This window comes from Chelonia mydas, chromosome 2 (assembly GCF_015237465.2).
Source record: "Chelonia mydas isolate rCheMyd1 chromosome 2, rCheMyd1.pri.v2, whole genome shotgun sequence".
NCBI classification, from domain to species: domain Eukaryota; kingdom Metazoa; phylum Chordata; order Testudines; family Cheloniidae; genus Chelonia; species Chelonia mydas.
Genome location: NC_057850.1, coordinates 16,988,743 through 17,013,954, shown reverse-complemented (window position 1 = coordinate 17,013,954; position 25,212 = coordinate 16,988,743). Strand labels below are relative to the sequence as shown.

At 38.2% G+C, this 25,212-nt stretch overlaps 1 protein-coding gene across 6 annotated transcripts in view; it reads left to right on the top strand.

Annotated features, from left to right (window-relative positions):
* Positions 1–25,212, top strand: part of EFR3A (EFR3 homolog A) — a 173,290-nt gene that overhangs the window by 9,029 nt on the left and 139,049 nt on the right. For 3 of the 6 annotated variants that reach the window (XM_007069456.4, XM_007069455.4, XM_037892004.2), the window contains exons 2-3: positions 3,325–3,377; positions 12,786–12,878. In XM_007069456.4, coding sequence (XP_007069518.1) covers positions 12,866–12,878 — 13 coding nt within the window. In that variant the 5' untranslated portion in view covers positions 3,325–3,377; positions 12,786–12,865. Of the gene's footprint in view, positions 1–3,324; positions 3,378–7,188; positions 7,306–12,785; positions 12,879–25,212 lie in introns of all 6 variants that reach the window. The other 3 variants (XM_043539086.1, XM_037892003.2, XM_037892002.2) reach the window with 2 other exon arrangements.

The following is a 25,212-nucleotide window of genomic DNA, read 5'->3' as shown; positions in this document are numbered from 1 at the left end:
ATAATGTGCTTTCCATCTATCCAGGACCTTGTCCATCAATGAACAGGGAAAGCTGGCCAGTTTCGTGGTGTAGATGCTGGAAAGTTGTTTATGGCTGCCAGCTAGGTGCCAGGTGACTGTAGGCAGGATGCAGATTGTTGAACTTTAGGCCATTCTCTGCCTCGTCGTCCAGGGAGTTGATGTAAATTTCAATCATGTTTTGCCACAGCTTGGAAAATGCCTTTCAGCCTTCACTCCCCCTCCCCTCTCCTCCCCAAGAGCTGAGTACCTAAAGTTCACACTGCATTTGTTACACATTAGCTCTTTGGGGCAGAAGACCTGTCTTACATGTATGTAAAGCACCTAGTACACACTGGAGCAGTATATAAATAATGACATATAAAAGAACTACAGTAAAAGAATATTAAGGTTGCTTAGTCAAGCGCTCAAAGATTTAAAAATGCCAGAATTAAGGTTGCCCGTACAAACTTAATTCAGTCCCATGTGCGTATGTGTTAGGATATAACTTTTAGTTAAATATTCAATATTTTTTCCATAGGACCTCTGCCTCATTCTGTGAGTTCCAGCAAGTTAGTTGGTGAAAGAAGGGAGGCTTTCCTGTGCTCTCAGCTCTGATAATCAGAGCTACAGCAGCCCCCAGCAACTGCAGGGAAAGTTTTGCTGAGCCTCTGCAGTCTTGGGAAGAAACGGGCTTAGTTGCTTCATGGGGATTGTGCATGTGTGGTCTGGGTAGCATCTGGGAACTGTTTCAGCATGCAGCACTACTAGTGCACATGGAATCTTCAGAGAATTTAGTTGTTGGGTTCTAACAAATCTTTACTATAAGTTTCAGAAGGTTATAAGTTGGTCAAATTTGGGCCCACTATTTATTATTTTTATTACTGGAGTGCTAGGAGCCCTAGTTTTGGGCCAGTACCACAAAGCACTAGGAGCTGTACAAACAGAACAAAACAACGGTCCTTTCCCTGAAACACTTACAGACTAAAAAGACCAGACAGACAGACAGGGAAGGCATACGACACACAAGCAGAGTGTACAATCTGGTGGCAGCAAATATAAGTTCCACAGTTTTATTTTCTCTCTGGTGGGTTTAGTTAGGAGGGGATAAGCTAAAGGGCAGAGAGAAAGGACATTGAAGGGAAGGAGGATGAGGGAACAGAAGGGGAGAAGAGTGTAAGTGGAGGGTTCCCAGGTGTCTGGTTTTCGACTGGAATGCCCAGTCAAAAAGGGACCCTGGTGGCTCCAGTTGGCACTGCCGACCGGGCCATTAAAAGTCCAGTCAGTGGCGCAGCGGGGGCCCAGGGCTAAGGCAGGCACCCTGCCTGCCCTAGCTGCACGCAGCTCCCGGAAGCAGCCATCAGGTCCTTGCGGCCCCATGGCGCATGGGTGGCCAGGGAGGCTCTGCACGCTTCCCCTACCCCGAGTGCCAGCTCCGCAGCTCCCATTGGCTGGGAGCTGCGGGGGAGGCGCCTGCGGGCGTGAGGGCAGTGTGCGGAGCCTTCCTGGCCGCCCATGCACCAAGGGGCCACAAGGACCTGGCGGCTGCTTCCTGGGAGCCATGGTAAGCGCCGCCGGGACCCCTCTCCCCCAACCCCCTGCCCCCAGCCTGGAGTCCCCTCCCACACCCAAACTTCCTTCCGGAGCCTGTATCCTGCACCACCTCAACCCCCAGCCCTGAGCTCCCTCCTGCACCCCAAACCCCTCACCCCCAGCCCCACCCCAGAGCCCACACCCTCCATACCCTAACCCCCTGCCCCAGCCCTGAGCCTCCTCCTGCACCCCAAACCCTCATCCCTGTCTCCACCCCAGAGCCCGCAACCCCAGCTGGAGTCTCCTGCACCCTGAACCCCTTATTTCTGGCCCTACCCAGAGCCTGCACTCCCAGCCCAGTGAAAAAGAGTGAGGGTGGGGGAGAGCAAGCGACCGGGGGGAGGGGCGGGGAGAATGGAGCAAGTTGGAGTGGGGCCTCAGAAGGGGCGGGGTAGGGGTGTTCAGTTTTGTGCAGGTAGAAAGCTGGCACCCCTAGTGACATAAAGTGAAGAGACTGAGGAAGGGGGAGGTTTGGAGCACACAGCCAGTCAGCACAGAGAAAGTCCAGTCAAAGTCTCTGGCTAGCTCCTCTTTGCAGCTTTCCGATCCCTGTGGACTTGGGAGAAAAGGCACACCCCTCACACCAAGGTGACTTTTCTATTGCCTGTTCTAAAGCATGGGGGTGCTAAAACTTCTGAGTGGAAAGGTTGTAAAAAAAATTATGTGGGAAAAATTTTTCTTAAGCTTGTTCTCAGAAACAGTTAAACTGTTTCAGCACAAAATTTTCAAAAACTTCAGCATTAGGCTCACACCTGGTATGAAAAACTTCAGCCTGAACAATTGAGGTTTGGCAAATTTATAAGCTTTCGAAAATAGGGTCTTATAATAGGAAGTGTCAGGCAACCGTAATTATATTTGTCTCTACCTTCTACCTATAATGTTTCACTGGCAAAGTGTATCGTGTCCCCATTCATTGCGGTTGTCAAAAATTCAACACTCATAAACATCAGGCTCTTTTAATTAAAACTTTGTTAAGGCTGCTCAATTACGTGTACTACAAATGCACCCTAAATGAAGCCAGAAAATATCTGTTCTCTGTAATCCCTGAGTCAAATTTTCAACCAAAGTTGTTAATTCATCTTTATTATACAAACATGCACCACCCACAATACACATGCTTTCCCCCTCCACAAAAAATAAAAATAAAAGCTTTAACTTTGTCCTTGTGGAGAGGCATACTTTTCAAACATGATAGATTGACTTAAATCACTGATTTTAATCAGCAAGCACTAAACCTTGATTTAAAAAATTGATTTTAATCCTACTTTGTGTTTTACTCATTAGTTATTATCTTTGAGAGGTTCATTCTCCTCGGTTGTTATAACCGTTAAAACATGTTGATTTGCAACTAAATGTAGTTTTATTAAATTTTGTACTTCTTTTTGCTCACCAGAGGATACGGTATCTGTACTCTAAACAATAATATAGCTCAACATTCATGTAGTCAGATTACTAATTTTTGTTTTTTATGATGTTAGAAAATGATGTATTATTATTATTAGATGGTTTTTTACTTGTGAATTGTCAAGCTGCATTTGATGGAAATTGGAATTCAAATAAATGTACAAAAATGGCTTTGTAAAAATTTTTTTAGTTTCATAAAACTGCCTTCAATGTGCTGTACACATAAGGAAAAATTTATCAAAGCATGTTTTGCATTTGAAATTAATACATTAAACCAATGTACATAATGTCTTGACTTCTTACTCAAATTATATTTTTATTTTCTTATAGCTTATTTCATCTTGCAAAACTGAAGACAAATTCCTGGCTAACAATGCCTGGTAGTAAGTATTACAACCTTTAGTTATCTTGAAAAAATGTTTAAGGATATCATGTTGTGTATTAAATATTGCTTAATTGGGGTAGGGGGAACCCAAGTGAAATAAGGGAACTAATGCAGGTATTATCTTTTTAGTTTAAAATGGAATTGGATTTGCTCAAGACCGTGTGATTGGCCATACATTGATGTACCAATACATATCTGTTGAGAACATTTTAAAAATGAAATCTCATATATAAGGTTGGCAACTTCTTGTTAACTGCTCAGTGATCATAAAATCTTCATAGTTGTAAAATTGTTCATCATAAAATTATGGTGAATTTAGTACGTGACTGAAAGTATGTGGTGGGGCAAAACAAAAGTTACAAAAGAAGCCTGTGGTACTCCAGTGCAATCCTACCCACAAAGTATTTTAAAATAGTAAGTAATACTGTATAGTAAATAGAATTAATAGTTAACTTATAAAATGATAGGTCTATGACTTAATATATAAAAATACAGCTAACATTTTGACAGAAGCATCTTTAAGATTCAAAAAGATCATGTATCTTGAGGAAGAAAAACCTCATGTACATAAAAGCTTCAGGCTGGGGAAGGAAATGAACCCACCACACAATTAATACCAAGTAAAGTAACTTATCTCAAAAAAACCTCCCAAAAAAACCAAAAAAACCCCCCAAAAAGTAGTATTTATAATAATTGAATTTCTCTTTCATAATGACTAAGTGAGAGTCTTCAAAAACAAAAACCAGGATTGTTGAAAATATAGATATACTGTTTTGAATATGGATTTTACAAATGTCTGGATCGATCAGGAAACATTAACCTAATTTGTGTTTTAGGTCACTTGTCATCTCAGAAATCCATGAATCAAAATATCTGCTATATGTTAGGAGCTAAATCTGTTGGGTATTTTGCTATTTAGTTACTACTTGCTATTTACTGTAAAATATTTTTGGGGTATTTTGTTGTATTACAGTGTCACAGCTTTTTGTAAATTGCTGTTCTATAGCTGAAGCAGCATTTGGATGTTTGCTGTTTGGGCCCTCATGATTATGAAATACGTTTCTATAAATATTTTTGCATTTTTTTCCCTGCATCATGGAATAAAGAAATGGAACAATCTCCTTCATTTAAGTATAGGGAGAGCTCTTGTAAAGAGAACATGTTATGTAGAATGCAGAGTAGGTGTTGTATGTCAACAATTTTAATAGCTTGCATGTTGCCAAAATGGATATTAAATTATAGTTGAATTCACTTTTGAGGTTGCTGGCATAGTGTTCATATTTCTTTTTTTTATTGAGAATGCTTCAGTGAAGATGTCAAGAGAAATAGCCTAATAAAAGAAATGTAAATTTAATTTTTTCCTCTGTCTTTATCAGAAATATTTTCCCCAGGTCTGGCAAACTGAGTGGTGACATAATAGAAATGCTATTCCTTTTTTGACACTTGTGTTATTGAATCAGAACATGGGGTTTGAGAGAATGTGTGTGATTTGGATTTTGGGAGAGAATGGAATGCGGTAGAGATAAATTGGGAGTAGAGGAGGGTTTTATTTTAAATTGAAGGGCAGTTCACAATTTAATTACTAAATTTTATTCTATATTAGGTTTGAATTCAGTGTGAACATTTGTACTGCATTCCTAAAAAGGAATTCAGATAAATGGGTGTGTGGTCTGTAATGATTGATAGCACTAATTCTATTGATGGTCCTTTATGACTATAACTGGAGTGCATATGCTTGTCTGTGATTAGGTACCTCTTCAGCATAACTTTCTTTTTGAGTAGTACATAGACAATAGAAACAAGACTTGGCCATTAAGGTCCAAAAATGGGGAGGAAGCTTGTAGCTTCTTTAAGAAGTGCAAAAGAATGGTGATTCATGGGGAAGACAAGTGAGGAAGAATACCTGTAGAGTGAATGTGTCAAGGTTGTTGATGTTGAATGTCAGCCTGCTCGCTTTGAATAATAAATCAATCGATTAGACATATAGAGAATTGATCACACAAGAGGTATATGGGTGCTTAATCAAGAGCAAAGGTTTTTAAACTAGGGCAGTACTTTTGTAAAAACGGTGGAACATCTGTTTTTAAGCAGTGATGCTTGATGCTATTTATAGCCCCTCATATCTTTTTATAATTGTCAGATTTTTTTTTTACCAACTAAATTGACCCCTTCCATCCCTACCCCCATTCTTGGGGCGGGGAAGAAATCCTCTCCGGACCAGCCTTGTATGTTTCATATTTGTCTTTATCAGATGGTTGCTTTGGTGTAAATTAAGAGATTCTGACTTGTGGATGACTTTAGAGTTGCAGAGGTAGCCCTTGTGCAGAAACAGAACCAGACTGCAAAGAAATCTGGAGATAGGAGCAGTGGGATATTCAGTACAAAATAAATAGCAAGAACTAAAATTTGTACAGTATGTAACCAAGTGGTACGGGTTGGGGAGAGAATGTAACCCAGCAGCTACACCTGTAATATTAGTACATTTGAACAAGGAGCCAAGGTAAATATTCTGTCTTAACATTTTTTCATGTAATTATTTCTAATTGGAAAGGAATGGGATCAGACTATAAAGAATATAGGATATTAGCTGTGAACAGATGAGTTTGAAGATGGGTTTTTGCAAGCCTCTGAACAAGCTTGCTAAAGATTGTACTAATCTTTCCCTGCCTCTGACATAGTGTTTTTGTTTTTTAGGGAGACACTGGTGTCATCCTGACACCACCGTTTCACGCTCTCCCACCCTTTAAGTTGTATACAGGGGATGTGTCTTGATTCATCTTACTTTACATTTTGCATACTGTGTTATTGTTCTTATGTGCTTGTAGTATTATTTACCAGCTTATTGGGAGACATTAAGGGGGGTGGGATAGCTTAGTGGTTTGAGCATTGGCCTGCTAAACCCAGGGTTGTGAGTTCAATCCTTGAGGGGGCCATTTAGGGATCTGGGGTAAAAATTGGGGATTGGTCCTGCTTTGAGCAGGGGGTTGGACTAGATGACCTCCTGAGGTCTCTTCCAACCCTGATATTCTATTCTATGGTAACTCAAGCTTTTTAAAAAAGAAAAGGAGTACTTGTGGCACCTTAGAGACTAACCAATTTATTTGAGCATAAGCTTTCGTGAGCTACAGCTCACTTCATCGGATGCAAGCTTTTTACTCTCTAAAGCTGAGTCCTCCCTGCATTATTAGCTTGAGCTTCAGCAACACTCAGTCTCCAACCCATCCTTCCTGATGGGCTACCTTGAGCTTAAAGCTCCAGTTTATTTCAAGCTAGAAACTTATGGGTGCAGTGGGGTTAGGTGTAGCGCAAGATTAATGCAGTGGAAAAAAAAAACCCTCTGAGTTGGAAAATAAAACCACTGTAAATTAGCTTCTTTGTAGATGTCACACAGGATTCCTACTAACCAACTCCGAGCATTTCTAGTTGTTAAGAAGTAGTATGTTGCTATGAAACCTCAAATTATGGCCATCCTTCAGTGCTCCACTACAGTCTACTTCTCCTCTCAATGTTACAGCTTCATTCATACTGTCATACTCAGCTGTAAAACATTGACTTCAATCTCATAGTTATTCATGGGCAAATTCATTGCCACTAGACAGGTCTGTGGTCATCTACTGAAATTCACATTGTGCATTTGAGTACATGTAATTGTGAGAAATTGAATGTGCATTTTGACTGGTAATATGTTGGAGCATGGATAAATTTATTTAAGTCAGTGATTTTAAATCCGTTTTTAATTATTTAAATCAAGTGAGAAACTTTGATTTAAATAATTGAGTTTAATCTTGTTTTGTGTTTGTACTTTTTAGGTATTTTCCTAAAGAGAGGTTCAGTCTCGTGTTCATTTGCAACCAAATATAGTCCTCACGCTAAATTTGGTACTACTTTTTGCTAACTAGGAGGATATATTGTCTATGCACACTTATGTAAGTAATTATATAGCGTGAACATTCAGATGCTTAATTTTTACATTTGTATTATGTTGAAAATGGTGAATGACTCCTTTATTTACTAGATAATTTTTTACTATGGACTTGTGTCAATCTGCATTTGCATGGGATTTGGAATTCAATTCAAAGTCCAAAAACAACAGTTTAAAATTTTTAGATGAAAGCTTCCTTAAATGTACTGTATACATAAACATTTTTTCTTAACAAAACATGTTTTATATTTAAAACTTTGATTTATTAAGCAAAGGAAGTATTATCTGCAGTTAGTGAATTGATGGATTGTTTCTGGTCACCATGGGCCAGATTTTTGAGGGTATTTAGGTGCCTGAAAATGCAGATAGATGCCTAATGGGATTTTCAAAATTTCTTAAGCAGGGTAAATACCTAACTCCCATTGAAATAAAATGAATTGACATTCAGTGGGAGCTAGACATTTAACCTGCTTAGGTGCCTTGTAGGATTTCCTAAAGCATCAATCACACATCTAAGATGTAAAATGCCATTGAAAAACTGGTCCCAGGTCCTTCAGATTTTTAGAGTTAGTAGATCGCATCCTCTGCCACATGTTTTCATTCATAGATTGGAGTAAGAAAATAAACTTTCCTGCTTTTCAATTCCAAGTTGGTTTCTTAACTTTGAGCTAATCCAAATGAAGAGAAGATCCTTTCTGCACTTGCTGGCTAAACCATTGCCAAAAGTATTTAATGGAAGAGCTTTTCTGCACAACAGAAATTGAAAGCCCTTAAATTTGGGGATAAAATTGCTCCATTGTAAAGACTGAAAACAATATAGATGCTTGCTTAATACAGTATATGATGTGATTATATTTATAAAGTTTGAGTGGACCTCATAAGTTAGAGGTGGTTTCTTGATACTTTTTTAGTTATATAAAGAAATGTCCATAATTCATTCAGATTTTAGGATGACCTCATTGATGCAGCATATTTATATTTAAATTTTAATAGATTATAAATTTAGGCCTTAACAAACTTTAAATTTAGTTTTAAGCACAATTTTTTGAAAAAAATAATTTGGATAAAAATCTGATATTTGTGATTTAAATACAGAAAATCAGTTTATCCATCCTGGTTGGAGTGGGAAGTATGTTCATTGTGGAGCTGAAGAATCTGAGCTGTGTGCTTGGGTGGCAAGGCATATGACTTGAGATTTGAAGTAGATGTGAATGTTGTCTTAACTAGTGATTTTCTAGATTTTTAGTGATTCAATTGATTGGAATACAATTAAGCAGTCTTAACTGTAAATTCACAATTTTTGTGGTGGAATGTTTATATTGCCTTTTGTGGTTAACTAGTAAGAATTCTCAACAATGATTGGCAGGCCCATTGTGTGTCACTGGAGTATGCAGGGTAATAAGCAAACATGAAGAAAACCAAGATAATGCATAAAATGTCGGACATTTTATTTTTACAAGTGTAGCTGGCTATAGTATTAATTAGAATAATAATTACAATAGTGATGTTTTTATAATAGGAAACAGTACTATAATGTTCTATTTAAATTGTTTAGTTGGAAAGAGACCACTCATTAGAATTCAGGTATATGTATTCATTATGTGAGAATTAGCAAGGTTTAATGTAGAACAAGCCCAACTTTAGAATACTCAAAATGTTCACTCATTGTTACAGAAGCATTCCAAAATCTTGGATTAGGTTTCTTCAATTATTTCTATTTTAGAATTTCATTCCTACTTCTCAAATCCGATGTGTCTGTTTCTGACATTCTGTAATGACTTTTATCTTCAACCAAAGGATGTGCTGAAGATTTTTTTTTTTAGTTTGTGTAAAGTGAAGTCTGATTTATAGCAGGTGGATTGAATGGAATGAAGGAGTTCTCTTCCTTGAGATTACAAATTACGCTTGTTTAAAAAATAGTATTATATGCTGTTGGGGATTTAAGTCTGTTTTCACTTGGGTCTTCCAATCATTCCAAACTCCAAGTAAATTAGTGACTAAGGCTTTAAATCTTACATGGGACAGATTGTTTTCAAAGTCTTTTACAGACTGAGTCAAGACCTATTGCACCAGATGCTGAAAACTTTAAATACAAACTCTTCCTTTCCCACACAATATTGTCTTTCCTTTGTTCTCCTTAATATTCTGTTTCTTGTTTATGGCAAAACTTTTCAGTCTTATATTGTGTTGAGTTTTAAAAAAAATATTATGGTAAGTTAATGACCAACTGAACAATGAGCTTACCAACTTTCTTTTAATATTACTAGCAGCAATTGTACAGAATACATTGCTATCATAGATCTTTTAAGTTGCTTTTATGTTGTCAAAGTTGCCTTTATAGTTCAGTGCCATTCTTTCCCCCCCCATGCCACAATTGGGAGTGTATATGGGGGAAATAGTTCCATGAAAGTGTTGAAACATCAGTAAATATGAGATTGTATACTTTTTAAAAAATGTTTATCCTTCTTAATATTTTAATTTATAACTGTATTCTTAGTTTTACATGATCTTATGGAAATACAAAGTATTACATGTCTTGCTACAAAGATGCTAAATTTACTGGCAGAGTTACTTGAGAAGATTAGTGGTCATTTCTAAAAAATCTCTTTTGTATTTCAAAGGGTTGTTTGTAGATACAATAGGGACACAATCAAGTCTACAACTAATAATAAATATCCATGCTAGTTAGCATGTAAGTTGTACACAGCTAAATTTGATTTGTACTTAAATGTCTGCAAAACTGAAGTGGAAATAAAATATTTCAGTGGGTTTCTCCATAATTTGTGGTCCTAGGAATTCTACTGTTGCAGATTTTGGCCGAGAATGGTGGATAGTATTGCATCTACTATAAACAAGCACATATTGAGAAAAATGATTCTAACTGTATTTCCCCACTTTGTAAAAGAGAACTAATAGTTTGTAATTCTTTAAGAAGTAAGGGAAATCAAATACTCTGGAAAGACTAGAAGATAGACATTTCCTTGAAAGAGCCAACAAGAATATTGGAGTGGAAAAACTTCCATTCACACTAATTTATTATGACTTTAAACTCCTATTGAACTCCAGTATGAATAAAGAGGAAATACCTGATACTGAGTGGGAACCAAGATTATATTTGCTTTGACTTTGCAGTCACATTAGTCCATAAATAAATGAAAGCAGCATTCCCAGGGAAAAAGGAACTAAGTTTTTTTTTTTTTTAAATTTTTCCTATGAAATATAGTTATAGGTGACCACCATAATACAGTTTTCCTAAAGCCTTATATATTTTTAAATGTTTGTCATTTTGTATTCTGTGTTGTATTGTTGAAACCCTCACTGTATCTTGCATAAGCCAAGATAAAGACTTACATACTTTTGTAACAGCGTTTAACAAAAAATAAAGGAGAGGGTTGTAGGGAGAGAGAGAGAGGGCTGTGCAGCAGTCAGGGTTCTGGGATGGTGAACGAATCTGTTTATAAATGTCATCGGAAGCCTTTCAACTTCATTCCATTGGATGATGAGGCAGGAACAGGAAGAGAAGGTCTGCTTGGACCTAGTTTTAAAGCCCATCCAAGCTCAAGAGTGAGTCATTTTCATACCTGACCCAAACCTGAAGCATTTAGGCAGGTTGCAAGGGTCTAGCCTCTGGCCTGGATTCTTTCCTTTTCCTGTCACCCCAGACTCCCTATTTGCATAAAGCCCATCTCCCTATTAAAGCCTCCTTCCCAATGCACATGCCTTCTTTACCCAAGGCCCAGCACTCCATTGTTTCCCCCGTTCCCTTGCCTTCCCATTCTGTCTCTCTGAACTTCTTTCTTACTGTCTTCCTCATTGCCTTCAACAACAGAAAGCAGCACTGTGGGGAGAACTGGAGCTCGGTTTCTCTGCACTCTTGCCTCAGCTACTCCAGTGCACAGGGAAGCCTAGACAGCCATGCCTTGATTCCCAAAGTAGTATGCAGCCACAGAAACTTTAAGGAGCAGTGGCAGTTGGGGCCAAAATTATTTATTAATGAGAATTCTTGAGTCCAGTCTTCTCTCATCACTGACTCATCAGACCAATAGAATGGTAGCATGTCAGTCAGCTGCAGAGGAAGGGTGGTGATTGGTTGTTATTTCTGAAGGGCAGTTCCCCAATTATGAGTGTCCTGACCTGTTCCCCTCTATAGTCTAAGTGCAAAATTCAACTCAACCATAACTATGGAGCTGCGACCAGTGCTTCAATTGTCAGACGAGCTGTGAACCCATTTTTCATTTTGCATGTCATATTGATGTATACGCCGATCAGATTATAAATAAAAGCTATTCTTTAAGAGTTCCTTTCAAATAAAAATTGATTAGAGTTACTCAGTGGAAAAAATATATTAATACAAGTGTTTTGTTCAAAGTGCTTATACATCTCACTTGTGTAGAGAATCTTCAGATTAATTATTCATGTAAAATTGTGCTTCAATATGAAGTATTTAATGGAGTAGTATTAAAACACTGCAGAACAAAACTTTCCTGATTGTGGATACTAGAAAAGGAATCTTCACATAGATTGTAATTTCTCCTTGAAATAGTTGACAAAGAAGGATTTAATCTGATTTACTTTAGTATTTTCTTGAAACATTGTTTTTTACCAATCTGCTATTACAAACCTTTTATTGATTTTTTTGTTTGTTTGTTTAAACACTGTTGTTCAAGTTTTCCTCTTGGTTATGCAGTTACAGTGCAGGTTTCAACATACAGAATACAAAATGACAAAATAATTGAACATACAAGGCTCTAGGAGAACATTGACTACAGTGGTGGCTTACTATTATTCAGGAGATTCTAAAATAATTTCATTGTTAGTATTCAAAGGGCACTTTGCTTTATATCTGTGTACACGTAAAAACATTAAACAATTTTAGTAAAGTTGTACAGTGTTGAGTCCACAAGATAATAATGAAACAATCTGCAAAATACAAAATAACAAATTACAACTGCCCAACTAGGACTCTATCCAGAAAATTGTACCTTTTTAGTAGGTTATACAAGTACATATTCAAAATATGTCTTGGCAGATGGTGGACCTGATAGGCAGAGAACATATTATGCCTATGAAGACTTTCATTTTGTCACATGGATATTGCAGCTCCTAATTAGCTGTTGATGATTGTCTAGTGTTCTACGTTAGGAAAGGGGCTGTGCAAATTGGAAGCAATTGAAACTTCCGTATCTAAAATTATCTATGCAATTTATAACTGATGAATGATATCTCAATTCATTTTTTTTGCATTTTCAGTATTTGATTTAATTAATACCCTTATGTCTTTTCATTCCCTACTAAAAAGTCATGTATGCATCAGATAGGTTTTTCATTTTGTAAGCTATTTGGTATAGTTTTAGCTTAAAAGCAAGCACCTGATAAAAGCATACTGAAGTTCAAAATCAAAATTTTGCAGTGAATATTTTATAAAAGTGTCGCTAAATTTTATTAACTTACCTGTTTGTTAAAACCTGTCATTGTTGTTTACAGAAATTACTTTGCAACTGGTTTTCGTATCAGTCGTTGATTAATCTTCATGTGCAGCATTATTTGATACTGATTTCTGAATCATGGGACGGACGGGTAAGACTCATGCTGATTATACATGCAAGTGTTCTGATTTTTCTTTCATAAAAATATAAAGATCAATTGGTTTAATTTTTATGTTTCCCATGTGACTATGTGCAAATTATAGTATCGAAAGACCAAGAGTGAACTGGCCTGAGATGACTGATAGCAATTAATGATACACTGAAAACTTCTTGGCCTGTCTGACAAGTGGCCTCTGGGTTTTCTTTTTTTGCCTTCTGGAAGGGACCAGTGATCACTTTAAGATCAGATACCTTGAGAATAATCAGGGATAGAAATTAATTGGATGCCTCAATTCCAGCTTTCAAATGGTGTAATCTCATTTCTAGGAGTTAATGAGAATATGTGCTGCTAAACTCATGCTGAAATTGAAGGAAGCTGGTAATTGGAAAAACTAGATCTTAAAGCAAGGATAAGATAATAAAATTTAATAACTCCTCTTGGAGTTACAGCCAAAACTGTGGAAGAGTGAACGGTCTTGGTGGTTTTTGGCACGAACTGGTGGGAACCCTACAAATGGGCAAAGAGTATATTGGCTCTGTTCCACTGGCTTGTGTGAAAGTGTGGTGTAGTTATGGCATTACCCCCTCCATGTGTTCATTGTCTCTCTCAGCTGTAGATGCTCCTAGTCATGTGCACATTGAGATTCTGGCTGACCCCTCTGCGGGTATCGTTAGGGAGCAGAGGGCTTTTTCACTTATTCCAGAATATGGGTAAAATGGTAACAGTGCCTTTGCTTAAGGTTGCCTCCATTAGAAGACCCTGTTTCCTGTGGCTTAAAACTTTTGAGTTCTTTAACTGTTCGGGTTCAAATTTTCTGAGCTGGGTGTCTGCCTAAAGCTGAAGGCTTTTGCAAGTTTCAACAAAACCAGGGTAAGCATTTCCCAGAATGAATTTTGAGGAAAAATTCATTGTTTTACCCATGTTAAATTCTCTTAGCAATTTCATTGAGAAGTGCCTCTGTGCTTTGGATGAGGAACTCAAAATTTGGCAAGGGGGTCACCTTGTTTGTTCCTTTCTGTGGAAAATATACCCAAATTTGGCCAAGTTATAAGCTGCTTTTATAAATCAGTTTGTACACGTTCAGTCGAAGTTTGTTAGAGACTGGCAGCTAAATTTTCAAAAGATTCTATCTGCACTGAGCATGCTGTGTCCCTATGTGCGGACCGGACTGTACATGTATCATTCTCCAGAGTGACTGAAAATGCTTCATCCCCAGGCTGCAGGAGCTGAGTAGGACTTCCACTGCAGTTGTTCTTCACAGTACCTGGGGGCTGCTGTGGTATGTGGCAATGGAATGGACAGGAAGGAGACTAGTCTTTTGCTCACAGTACTCCTGCTGCTGGTGCCCAGCAGCATGGAGAAGGCTGTGCCTGACTGAATGTGAGGTTTTTGGTTTAAGTCAAGTTGGTTTAGCACATCATAAGTGTTGCTTTCAAGTATGATCCTACCTTTGGATAAAATAAAAGTGATAAGGGAGTGACTGAAGCTGTGCCACCTTAAAAAATTATGCAGTATTATACAGACACTTCTTGTGGAAGAAAAATTCATATGAAAAGGTAACTAGTGGCTTGCTGGGAGTATAGGAAATCATAAATAAACCACAAAGAATATTTTTGAAAGATGGAAAGCCATTTAAAATCCAAACTAGCCTCCAGCTGTGATATCTGAAGGGCATGTCCCAATTAAAATTCTCCATTAATGGAATATTACTTTATTTTGTGAGCCTGTTGCAAATGTTTTGTAGCTACTGCAATATTTTTCATAAAAAAAGGCAACACCTTCAAAAGATACAGTAAATCAGTACCTGATTAAACTACTAATAAATCCTATTAAAACTAATTTGTACTGAGAAAATTTAGAAATATTTATAGTGGAGATTGTCTTGCTGTCACCTTATGAGTGTCCTATGCTTTTGAAAATAAACATAACTCCAGAAAATTAAATCTATAGACAGTACACTGTAGTACCAATAACTACTGCTTTCATAAAGATTAACACTTCAATATTTGTCAATCTTTAAACACTTAGAAATGATCTAAATTTACAGTAAATGTTGAATATTTGATGTTCTGGAAACAGTCTGAGCCCTAACTGATTTCCCATACTCTTTTTACAATCTTCCCATTTAAATCCACTTGAACATGTTCCACATGATAGTTAAGAGTCTGCACTATTTGTTTAGCGCTAACCCCTGAAGAAGGAAAAACCTGATCTTTGCTCCCTGGACCTCAGATATGGCTGCCAAAGCCCACTTTGTAGAACACCAAATGCAAGGGAAAAAATTAGCTTGTGGTGTCATGAAGATGATGTACAGTTCTAGCACTGGTCTAGGACTCAGGAGATCAAGGTTCTCAGTTCAGCCACCAGAATAACATAACTGGAGTTGACGTAGCATAGGGCGACTTACTGCAGCGTCTACACTGCACTGGGTCGACAGGAGAAATTCTCCCATTGACTTACCTTATGCTTTTTGTTCCGGTGGAGTACCGGAGTCGACAGGAGAGCGATTTTAATGCCTAGGGGTGCTTGCTTTTGCAACGCCAGCCCTATTTTGCCAAGTTCATGTATTGGACAGGGAACCTGCAAGCAGGCATCTGCTTTGTAACAGGATATGGCCTGACTTTAGACTGGGCCTTAGGCCTTGCACTAGGCCCTTATATCAGGCCTCAGGTCTCAGGCTCTCTCTTTCTACTACTCTGAAAACGTGGCTTCTATTGGACATGTACAATCATTTGTGCGTACCTAAATCTTGTGTATAAATCACGTATCTACCTGTGCACATGGCCTGTTGCTCTCACAAGGCAAATTAAGACTCTATCAGGTGGTGTGTGTGTGTGTATATATATATATATATATATATATATATATATATAATTTGTCTGGAACATTGGGTATTTCCATACATTATGCATATGTAAATAATTATATGTGCCTAACTTTAGCAATCTGGAACAAAGTATTTAAAGCCTCACAACACCCTTATGAGAGAGCATATCTCCAGCCCCCTGGATAGGGAAATGCAGTACAGAGAGGCTGTTGCTTGTCAGGGACGCACGGTAAGTCTTGCTGGAAATAAAACCCAGAACTCCTGATCACAAATCCCATGTGATAAACGGTAGACTGTGCACCCTTATTTGAAATGAGTAGTACCAAAGGTTTTACTTTCATTTTCAAAGCATTTTACAAAAATTAAACAATCCTTTGAACAACACAAAATTTCCATACCAGATTATGGCCAAACTCTGTGAAACATTGCGTTTTTTAATGTAGTGTTGCAATTTAGATTTTCTTTTTTCTGTGTATTGAGTGTAATATTAAAGTATATTGAGTAGAGAATGCCTTTTCTGGGTTTTAGCCATACTTGCTTATAATCAGGAAACAAAGACTATGTTCAGTGACAGTTAAGGCTGCATTAAGACACATGTAGGCACTCAAAACCTTAAAAGCAGGGAAATAAGGTAAGGGGAAAACTCCTGTTTCTTTCCATCTTCTTATTATTTACAATGTTGTTAGTATCTAGAACTTTATATGGTTTTCATTTCTGTGTCCAACAGATACCAAAAAACAATACATACCCAACTTCATCAAATTTGCACTCTAAAGTGAAACCTCAATGGTAACATCAGCAGTGTGAAAGCAAAATAAGTTCCAAAAGCATGTGACAAATGTGTCAAACTGTTGATGCAAGAGGCTGGGGTCACTGAGTTTTGCATGACAGAGTGAACTGAATAAAGTTGGGTTATGTATTGCTGTCTGATATGGGTTGGAGATGGAAGTGAATGCCTTTTGGAGGAAGTTTTAACAGTATTGTAATCAATGTAAAGATGGTAAGGAATACTGGAAACTTTTGTTAACTTGAAAGTATAAAAGTATGAACATACAAGGGTTTGAGTGGGTAGGATGGGTTTTGGTGCAACCTGAACTGTCATTAACCTTAATTCTTGTTTGTTAATTTCTCACACAATAGCAACTTGGGGGCCCAGCTGAGGGTTAAAGCCACTTTGTGGTAGGTGCTGTGTAGAAACGTAGTAAAAAGTCTGCTGTCCAAAGAGAACTGATAGTCTATGGCTGTAAGCAAAATTGGGGCTTGAATTTGACAGTGCAGCTGGTGACTGGAACAGGCAAATGGGGAGTAAAGAGAAGGGTGGGAATATGAGCTAAGAATAAAAACAGAATTTTATGCATAGTAAGCAGTAGTATTATGATATATATTTAATTATTGACCCAGTCATATTCTCACTCACGTCATGTTTTGCTACTGACTTCGCTGGGGGTAGGTCTGGGTGCTGTGTGTGCATTGGCATGTCCTGCAATACCTTGGTTGCAGCTTAGAAAGAACTACTGAAGACAGATGATATAGCAGCCTTAACCCTGCCCTCTTGGGGTTGCCAGTCGTCAGTCACCCTCTCTGACGATCCCTCTGTACATACCCCTTTACCACACTACACTCTCCCAATATCCATTACTATATATCAAACATCCATAACTACTAGTGGCTGAGGATAGGGAAAGGAATCTGGTAAACAGGTTATGCAAAAAGGGGACAGAGTTAAGGTTGCAGTGTATGTTCTGTGATGCGCAGTTGTTGTAATGGTAAAGATGTGTGGCTTAACTTTTAATTTTACTTTTGTGGATTTGTAGTCACCCTAACTGATTAAGTTTTTTTGCTTATTAATATAAGACATGCTAGTCCTGCAGTGCTTACAGTCTGTGTATAAAGTTTGTCTCATGAGATTCCCAACAAAATAATTGAACCTTAATATTTAAAATCTAGGTAGATTTTTGTCATTAGTTCTTGAAGAAGAAGTTTTATGAGCACATATAGTGAAAGATTACTTTGTGTGAAAACAAGACCCAGTTTTTTTGCCATGAAAGCTAATGGAGAAAGAAGCATGGTGACAGAAACTTTTTGTTGTGAACCTCTGCTGGGGAAAGTTTTAAAGTGAGAATTCCTCGATAGGGGAAAAAATTTGAATCTCCTCAGGCCATGTCTATACTACTAGCTTATAGCAGCACTGATGCAGTTGCGTTGCTGTAAAATGGCTCATGTAGCTGCTCTATGCTGACAGGAGAGAGCTCTCCCATCGACATAATAAAACCACCTACATGAGTGGTGGTAGCTATGTAGGTGGGAGAAGCTATCCTGCCGACATAGTGCTGTGCACACTACCACTTATGCTGGCAAAATTTATGTTGCTTCGGGGGCATGTGTGTTTTTTTTCACATCCCTGAGCAGCGTAAGTATTGCCAACGTAAGTGGTAGTGTAGATATGGCCTAAGCCAGTTAACACTTTTTACCAGCATTATAGACTGAGTTACTGAAGTTTTCAAATCATGGTTTAAATACTTCAAGTTACGTAGAATTCACCATTGACACTAGTTTAAACATGCAAGTGACCATGCCCCATGCTGCAGAGGAAGGCAAAAAACTCCCAGGGTCTCTGCCAATCTGACCTGAAGGAAAATTCCTTCCCAACCCCAGATATGGTGATCAGTTAGATCCTGAGCATGTGGGCAAGACCTGCCCAACAGATACCTGGGAAAGAATTCTCTGTAATAACTCAGAGCCCTCCCCATCTAACTATTCTGTCTGAATAATTTAGCTGTGTAGTGAATGTGTGTATGTTGGCATATGTGCTTTTAGGCCCTGATCCAGCGAACCGTTTAAGCACATGCTGATTATTGAGTGCTTTGCTGGACTGGGGCTTGAGTGAGGGTGGGATGTGCAAGTCCTTATTAGTTTAGACTGCACAGTTTACTCTTTATTAAATTAAAAATCTGTCTTGTCCATTTGACATTTTTAAAAAACAGTTTAAATAATGTCTTCATTTATCTGTAGAAGAAAAAGTATTCTTAAAACATTATTAATTCCAAAACTAGTTAAGGTTGCTGTATAACAGCATAGTTTACCCATCACTTTACAAAACCCACGCACTTGAAAGTAAAAGTTGTAGGTAGACCTCAAATCTTGCATTATGTATGAAAACACATTCAAATCAAGTGTAAAGAACTTCATATTTCATCCCAGCATAAATAGTGATTAAAAAATCAGTTCTCAAAATGTAATTGTAAATCAGACTACAAATGTATTCCTGCACATTGTCATATATTGAACAGCCTCAAATGTAAGTTAATTCATATATTTTCCCTCAGAAATTAATACTTTTCCTCCTAAAACACTATTAAAATTTCACCTAACTGATGTCAGCTTGTTCTTTGAAGGTACAGTAATTGTTAATGCTAACAGGCAGTCGTTGTCACACAAATTAATAGGCAGCAGGTTTAATACAAACAAGACGGAGTATTTTTTTTTATCCACAGAACACACAGTTAACTTGTGGAACTCATTGCCATGGGGTATTGTGATGACCAAAAGATACAATTTAGATAAGAACGAGATAAGTTCAAGGAGGATAGGTCCAGCAATGGCTACTAGCCAAGATGGTCAGGGATACAACGCCATGATCAGGGACTTCCTCTGACTGCTAGTAGCTGGGGAGGGGAGGAGGAGTGGATCACTCAAACTGCCCTGTTCTATACACTCCCACTGAAGCGTCAGTACTGGCCAGTGTTGGAGACAGGCTACTGGGCTAGATGGACCATTGGTGTGACCAGCATGGTAGTTCTTATGTAAATCATCACCTTCTACTCATCTGTTAGTTATGAAAAAATGGTTCCTTTATATCTTCAGCCATGTAGTAACTGTGTCAAAGATTGTATACAATTAGAAAATGTTTGCATGGATATTGTGTGAAACTTGAAAGTAAAAGTTTAAGCCAAGATCTTCAAAAGTGACTAGTGGTTTGTGGCTCAATTTTTTGGGTGCTCCAGTTGAGACATACTAAGGTCTAAATTCATCAAGTCACTTATGTCCCTCTTTTTCCTTGATTACATCCCTAACTTAAAGCATAAACTACTCAGATGCTTAAAGTTAGGCATATGTTTAAGTATCTTGCTGAACTGGGATCTTAATTTGTCTCAAGCTAGGTGCCAAAATCATTAGTTATTTCTGAAAATCTTGATTGTAGCATTTTATTTTTAATGTCAAGCAGAGATGGATCTAGCCTCTTATTTGTGGCTATGTAAAATTAGGTTTTCCTCCTCCTGGTTTTGGAAAGTATAAGGTGTATGGGGAGAGCAAGCTGCCCGTATGTGGGGAAAATTAATATGTGAAAAATGAGTAAATGTTCGTTACTGAGACTGCACTTAAGCATTTCAGTGCTACAGATACATTTCTGGTTTTCTGACAGTTATACCTAGATTGTTCCCTACCCAAAACAATGTTCCAATATGCAAAATAGATTGGAAGTTAACTGTTTCATAACACAGGTAAATCTTTAAAATGTTTACAGTTTCCAGAGAAACGTTTAGATTTACCCAGGTTATAAAACACAGGTAAGATCGTGGATAAGATCCTGTCTACTTTTTATGTGTTTGTAACAAGGAATAACCATGCTTTCTTGTATGGCTGTATCTCAAGTGCAAGTCTGGTCTAAGGCCCCTTGTACACCCGAACAGTTTTACCAGGTTTTTAACTTGTTAGTGGCATTAGTTGCTTCCAGATGTGGTGTTTTTCTATTATATTTGTTGAACAGTAACTCTGGATGTTAATGTTTCCCATCTAGTAGTCTAGGCTCTCACAAAGCTGTCCTGTAATCAGGTCAGATCTGTTTAGAGGATGCTATCTGCACAACAACTCATGTCTGTATCACCAGACTGAGTGGTCCTCTCTCCTCCTAGTTCTGTGTCCCATGCATGGATACGTTGCCTCACATGTTTTTCGTATTGCTTTGTATGTATGCTGGGGACCTTTGATGTCCTGACTTTCCCAGAACGTACTGGTAAAAACAGTGAAGTCAGTGTTGGTGGTGGATGTGGATACATAAGTTTGACACTTGGTTTTGATGTGGAAGAAGCTGCTGAATGGATGTAGCTCAACCATATTTATTGCAACTGTGTCAGATAAATGTGTAACTTGGCTAGTTTAATAATTGTAGTGTAGAGATAGCCTTAGTTAAAGAAGGGGTATGTGTGATATGGCGCATGATTGTGGGCTGGGAGCGTATCACAGGGTAGAAAATTAAAGCTGCTTGGAACGTCAGCCTATTAGGGATTTAGGAGCAAGCATTCTGAGTCTTGTGAAACTGCTGAGTGGAATATTACACTTTCATTAGGTGTAATTGCCCAAAAATGTTATATTACACTCAGCATAATAGTAGGCATCCTTCAGTCTTGAGAGACCATGGTACTTGAGAGAGTATTACACTCTCTCAGAACTAAATATAATCCGATTTTCCTGACATGAGTTATGAAAAAGCCATCTTAAAGTTGTGGCCCCTGTCATTACTATTTATAGTGTGATCGTTCTTTCTATATTAGGTGGACAAGTGTAAGAAAAACATATAACTTTTTTTTATTGACGTTAAGGAGGCTATGATGAAAAATCTAATTTTGGACCAATCAACCTTGGCAATGTACATCTTGAAGCAATATTGTGTATCCTACTCCAGTTTGGTTATTGCTTGCCTAGCTTACTTTAATAAAGCAGGGTCAGAAACACAATAACTTCTGTCAACAACTTGTCTTTGTGAAACGATAACTTTCTGAATTTCTTAATTGTGGTTTGTGACAGGGTGGCATTTGGGACTGATATAAATAAGATGATAAAATATGTATGTTGTATCTTTGTATTAATCCCCATATCTTTATCCCAGAGATGATGATCATGAGTTTTACGGCAGCTGACAAACACATTGGCAGGTACTACCCGCATTTTTAAAAGCTCAGAAGATACACCTTTAGAAAGCTTTTACTGTTTTACTTAGACTTTCATTAGACAGCTTTACTTCACAAGGGTAGCACTGTGTATGTGCTGATGAGTTACTTTTATTTTTTTGATTGAAAAACATAAGAATGGCCCTACTGGGTCAGACCAAAGGTCCATCTAGCCCTGTATCCTGTCTTCCAACAGTGGCCAGTGCTAGGTACTTCACAGGAGATGAACAGAACAGGTAATCATCAAGTGATCCATCCCCTCTTGCTCATTCCCAGCTTCTGGCAAACAGAGGCTAGGGACGCCATTCCTGCCCATCCTGGCTAATAGCCACTGATGGACCTATCCTCCATGAATTTATCTAGTTCTTTTTTTTGAACCCTGTTATGGTCTTGGCTTTCACAACATCCTCTGGCAAGGAGTTCCACAGGTTGACTGTGTGTTGTGTGAAGAAATACTTCCTTTCATTTGTTTTAAACCTGCTGCCTATTAATTTCATTTGGTGACCCCCTAGTTCTTGTGTTATGAGAAGTAGGAAACAACACTTCTTATCTACTTTCTCTACATTTCATGATTTATAGACCTCAATCATATTCCTCCTTTGCCGTCTCTTTTCCAACCTGAAAAGTCCCAGTCTTATTAATCTCTCCTCATACGGAAGCCGTTCCATACCCCTAATAATTTTTGTTGCCCTTTTCTGAACCTTTTCCAATTCCAATATATCTTTTTTTGAGATGGGGTGACCACGTCTGCACACAGTATTCAAGATGTGGGCGTACCATGGATTTATATAGAGGCAACATGTTATTTTCTGTCCTATTATCTATCTCTTTCTTAATTATTTCCAGCATTCTGTTTGTTCCCAACATTATTCCCAACATAAAAGATTTTCAGTATTGACCATTTTTCTTTGCTACAAATTCTTCACTTTTATGTTTGACTTAGACCTACATCATTATTCATTTTAAAACTTTATCAGATGACAGCATGATGGCAGAAATTGTTTATTCTAGAATTCTGATGGGAAGTAAGATGCAATTTATACATCCCAACTTTGAACAATATCTGTCAGAAAGGCAGACTGTGATAGTGACGGGGAATAGAGAGATTTCAGGGATGGATGTTGATTTCCCACAAGCCAAATTCAACTACAGGCTTCCCCCGCATATGATGATAAATTGAATCAGGGTGATCGAAATTAAGATAAAAATGTTTGGGTTTTTTTGGAGATTTGTGTTTTCCTAGGTGCTGGAATACTATGAATATGATAGCAGTATAAATAACTAGGTTTTCCCTCCTGCAACAGCTGAAAATTTCTCTTGGGTTAATTGCAGATATACTTACCTGGAAAAAAAAAATCTCAATGTAGTTGATCTTTGCAGACATTTGAGAGTTTGGTGAATAATAATGTTTTAGATTCTTTATCGATCATTTTTATATACAGAATAATTTTTGCTATTGACTGAATCAAAAAACGTGTCCATCTAATGTTTGAAACAACCATTTAAAAATTTCCTATTTAACAGCTTAACAAGGTGGGGAGCGAGAGCGGGATTGAATGCCAGAGGAATTGTGGTTTTGAAGAGCAAAACAAAAGTGTGTCCAGAAAGCCAGGAAACCCAAGAGCTTGAAAGATTGGGTAATGAATGTCTGTAATGAAGTGTTTTTGTGGAGACGCTGTGAAGTCACAAATGGAAGGCGTTAGTCAGAAGTTTGGAACTGAGAGCATACGGCATAGGGGTATTAAACATTGAATAGATCAAGACTTGCAGAGTAATGAAATTGTACCCAGCAGTACCACATAATTGTCAAACTCTATAAATTCACAAGGTGGCACCATAAAATAATTAGAGCTCTGCTTTTATTTTCTGTCTCCGTTTAAAAAGTGTCACTAAAACCTATGAAGTAGTGGAATACAATCTAATTAAGGAAACCTTTCTTCAGTCAACTAGATATCTTTAAAATCTCCAAACTAGTAAGACCTCATTTTCTCAATAAATTCCATTTTTGTGGGACCCACACTTCATCTCAGATCCCTAGTTGTGAGGGTTTTGATTCTTGAGGGCAGAAGATACGTGGTGAACAAGCCATGCCCTACTGGCCATTACATGCCCTACTGTGCAGAGTATAAATACTGCCTTTCAAATGTTCTAGTGAGTTCCTTCTTGACTGTGGTCAGTGAGTAGCCTGCCTCATTGGCCATAGCTCCAGCTTTTCTTTAGACCCTAACAGTTCCTCATTGGGTATCTTCCAGTCAGGTGTGGTATGATTGTTGAAACCTTTCACTTGAGTGCTTTGATAGATTCCCGTGGTGATTTGGTGCATGCCTTGGCGTTCAGATGCCACTGGTTGTTGGTGCCTGGCAGCTCTTCCATGCTCAGTCACATTCATTCTTTAAGCTAGTACCTTGGAGCTTTGATGATTGCATTCCCTGGGCCTCTTGAATCAGCCAGTTGGAACTTCAGGAAGTGTTTAAGATGCTTTACGCTCCCCCATTCCCTACATGATTCCAGCCACTTGAGTTTAGGTATGGTGAGTCTTTTTGCTGTAGGCTACTATTTGAATTCAGATGATCTGGAGCACTTGGACATCAGATACTTCTGCTTAGGAACAAGAAGACAATAACTCCCCAAGGAAGGTGCTGTCTTTCCAGGTTCTTTACAGATGCTGTCAAAGGCAATTGATTTTTGAGCTTAAATCAGTTCAGAAATCTGAAAAGCTCTAAACTGAAGAGATCTCATCACTGAACCTTTGTTCAGTTGGGTTGCTGTGACTTTGTGCCTATTTTTTACTAGATAATAGAGGAAATCATGGTAGAGCCTTCACACAGCTGTCCTAGCCTCAAAGGCAGTTGAGGAAAAAGTGCAGCTTATGCCCCCATGTCCATGTGAGAGTGTAGTGGTGAAGGCAACCACAGCTAGAAGACTGGCCACACCTGTGGTACGGTACCCCATGATCGTGAACTGCAGAATGGGGTTCATCAGGACATACGATTTACCAGCCTGTTGCTGCAACTGTATAACATGAATTACCAGTTCTTTCTGACCAATGTCCAGATGAAGTCATGGAAGAAGGCTTCTACCTAGATCAGTTTGCTCCTCCAAAGAAAGGTCAGGAACTTAGGAAGGAATTCTGTGAGGACACACATCTGGCCTGGAATCTGGTTCAAACAGGATTTGAAGCAGGTGAGATGGTGGAGGCCACTGTCTCAGGTTGAAAGCTGATCTGCTTAGTTGCAGGTATCTAGATTACATCAGACCATCCTTCCTTTCACTAGAAACAGAATTTCACTGTGATGTTGGTTTCAGTTTTTTGCAGAGGGCAAAAGAAACAGACCACCCAGCATTCTCTTGGGCCTGTATTTATGATTGTGCCCTTCCCTCAAGAAAGAGAAGGGAAAGGTGAAGCAGATTGTTTCAATCAAATTTTATTCTACACTGAAGTCAGTGGGACTTAAGCACTTGCTTAAATATGGCCATGAATAGGCATAGATGTAAATACATGTTTAAGTGGCTTCTTGAGTTGGGCCCTAAATGAGCATTTAGGTAAGGA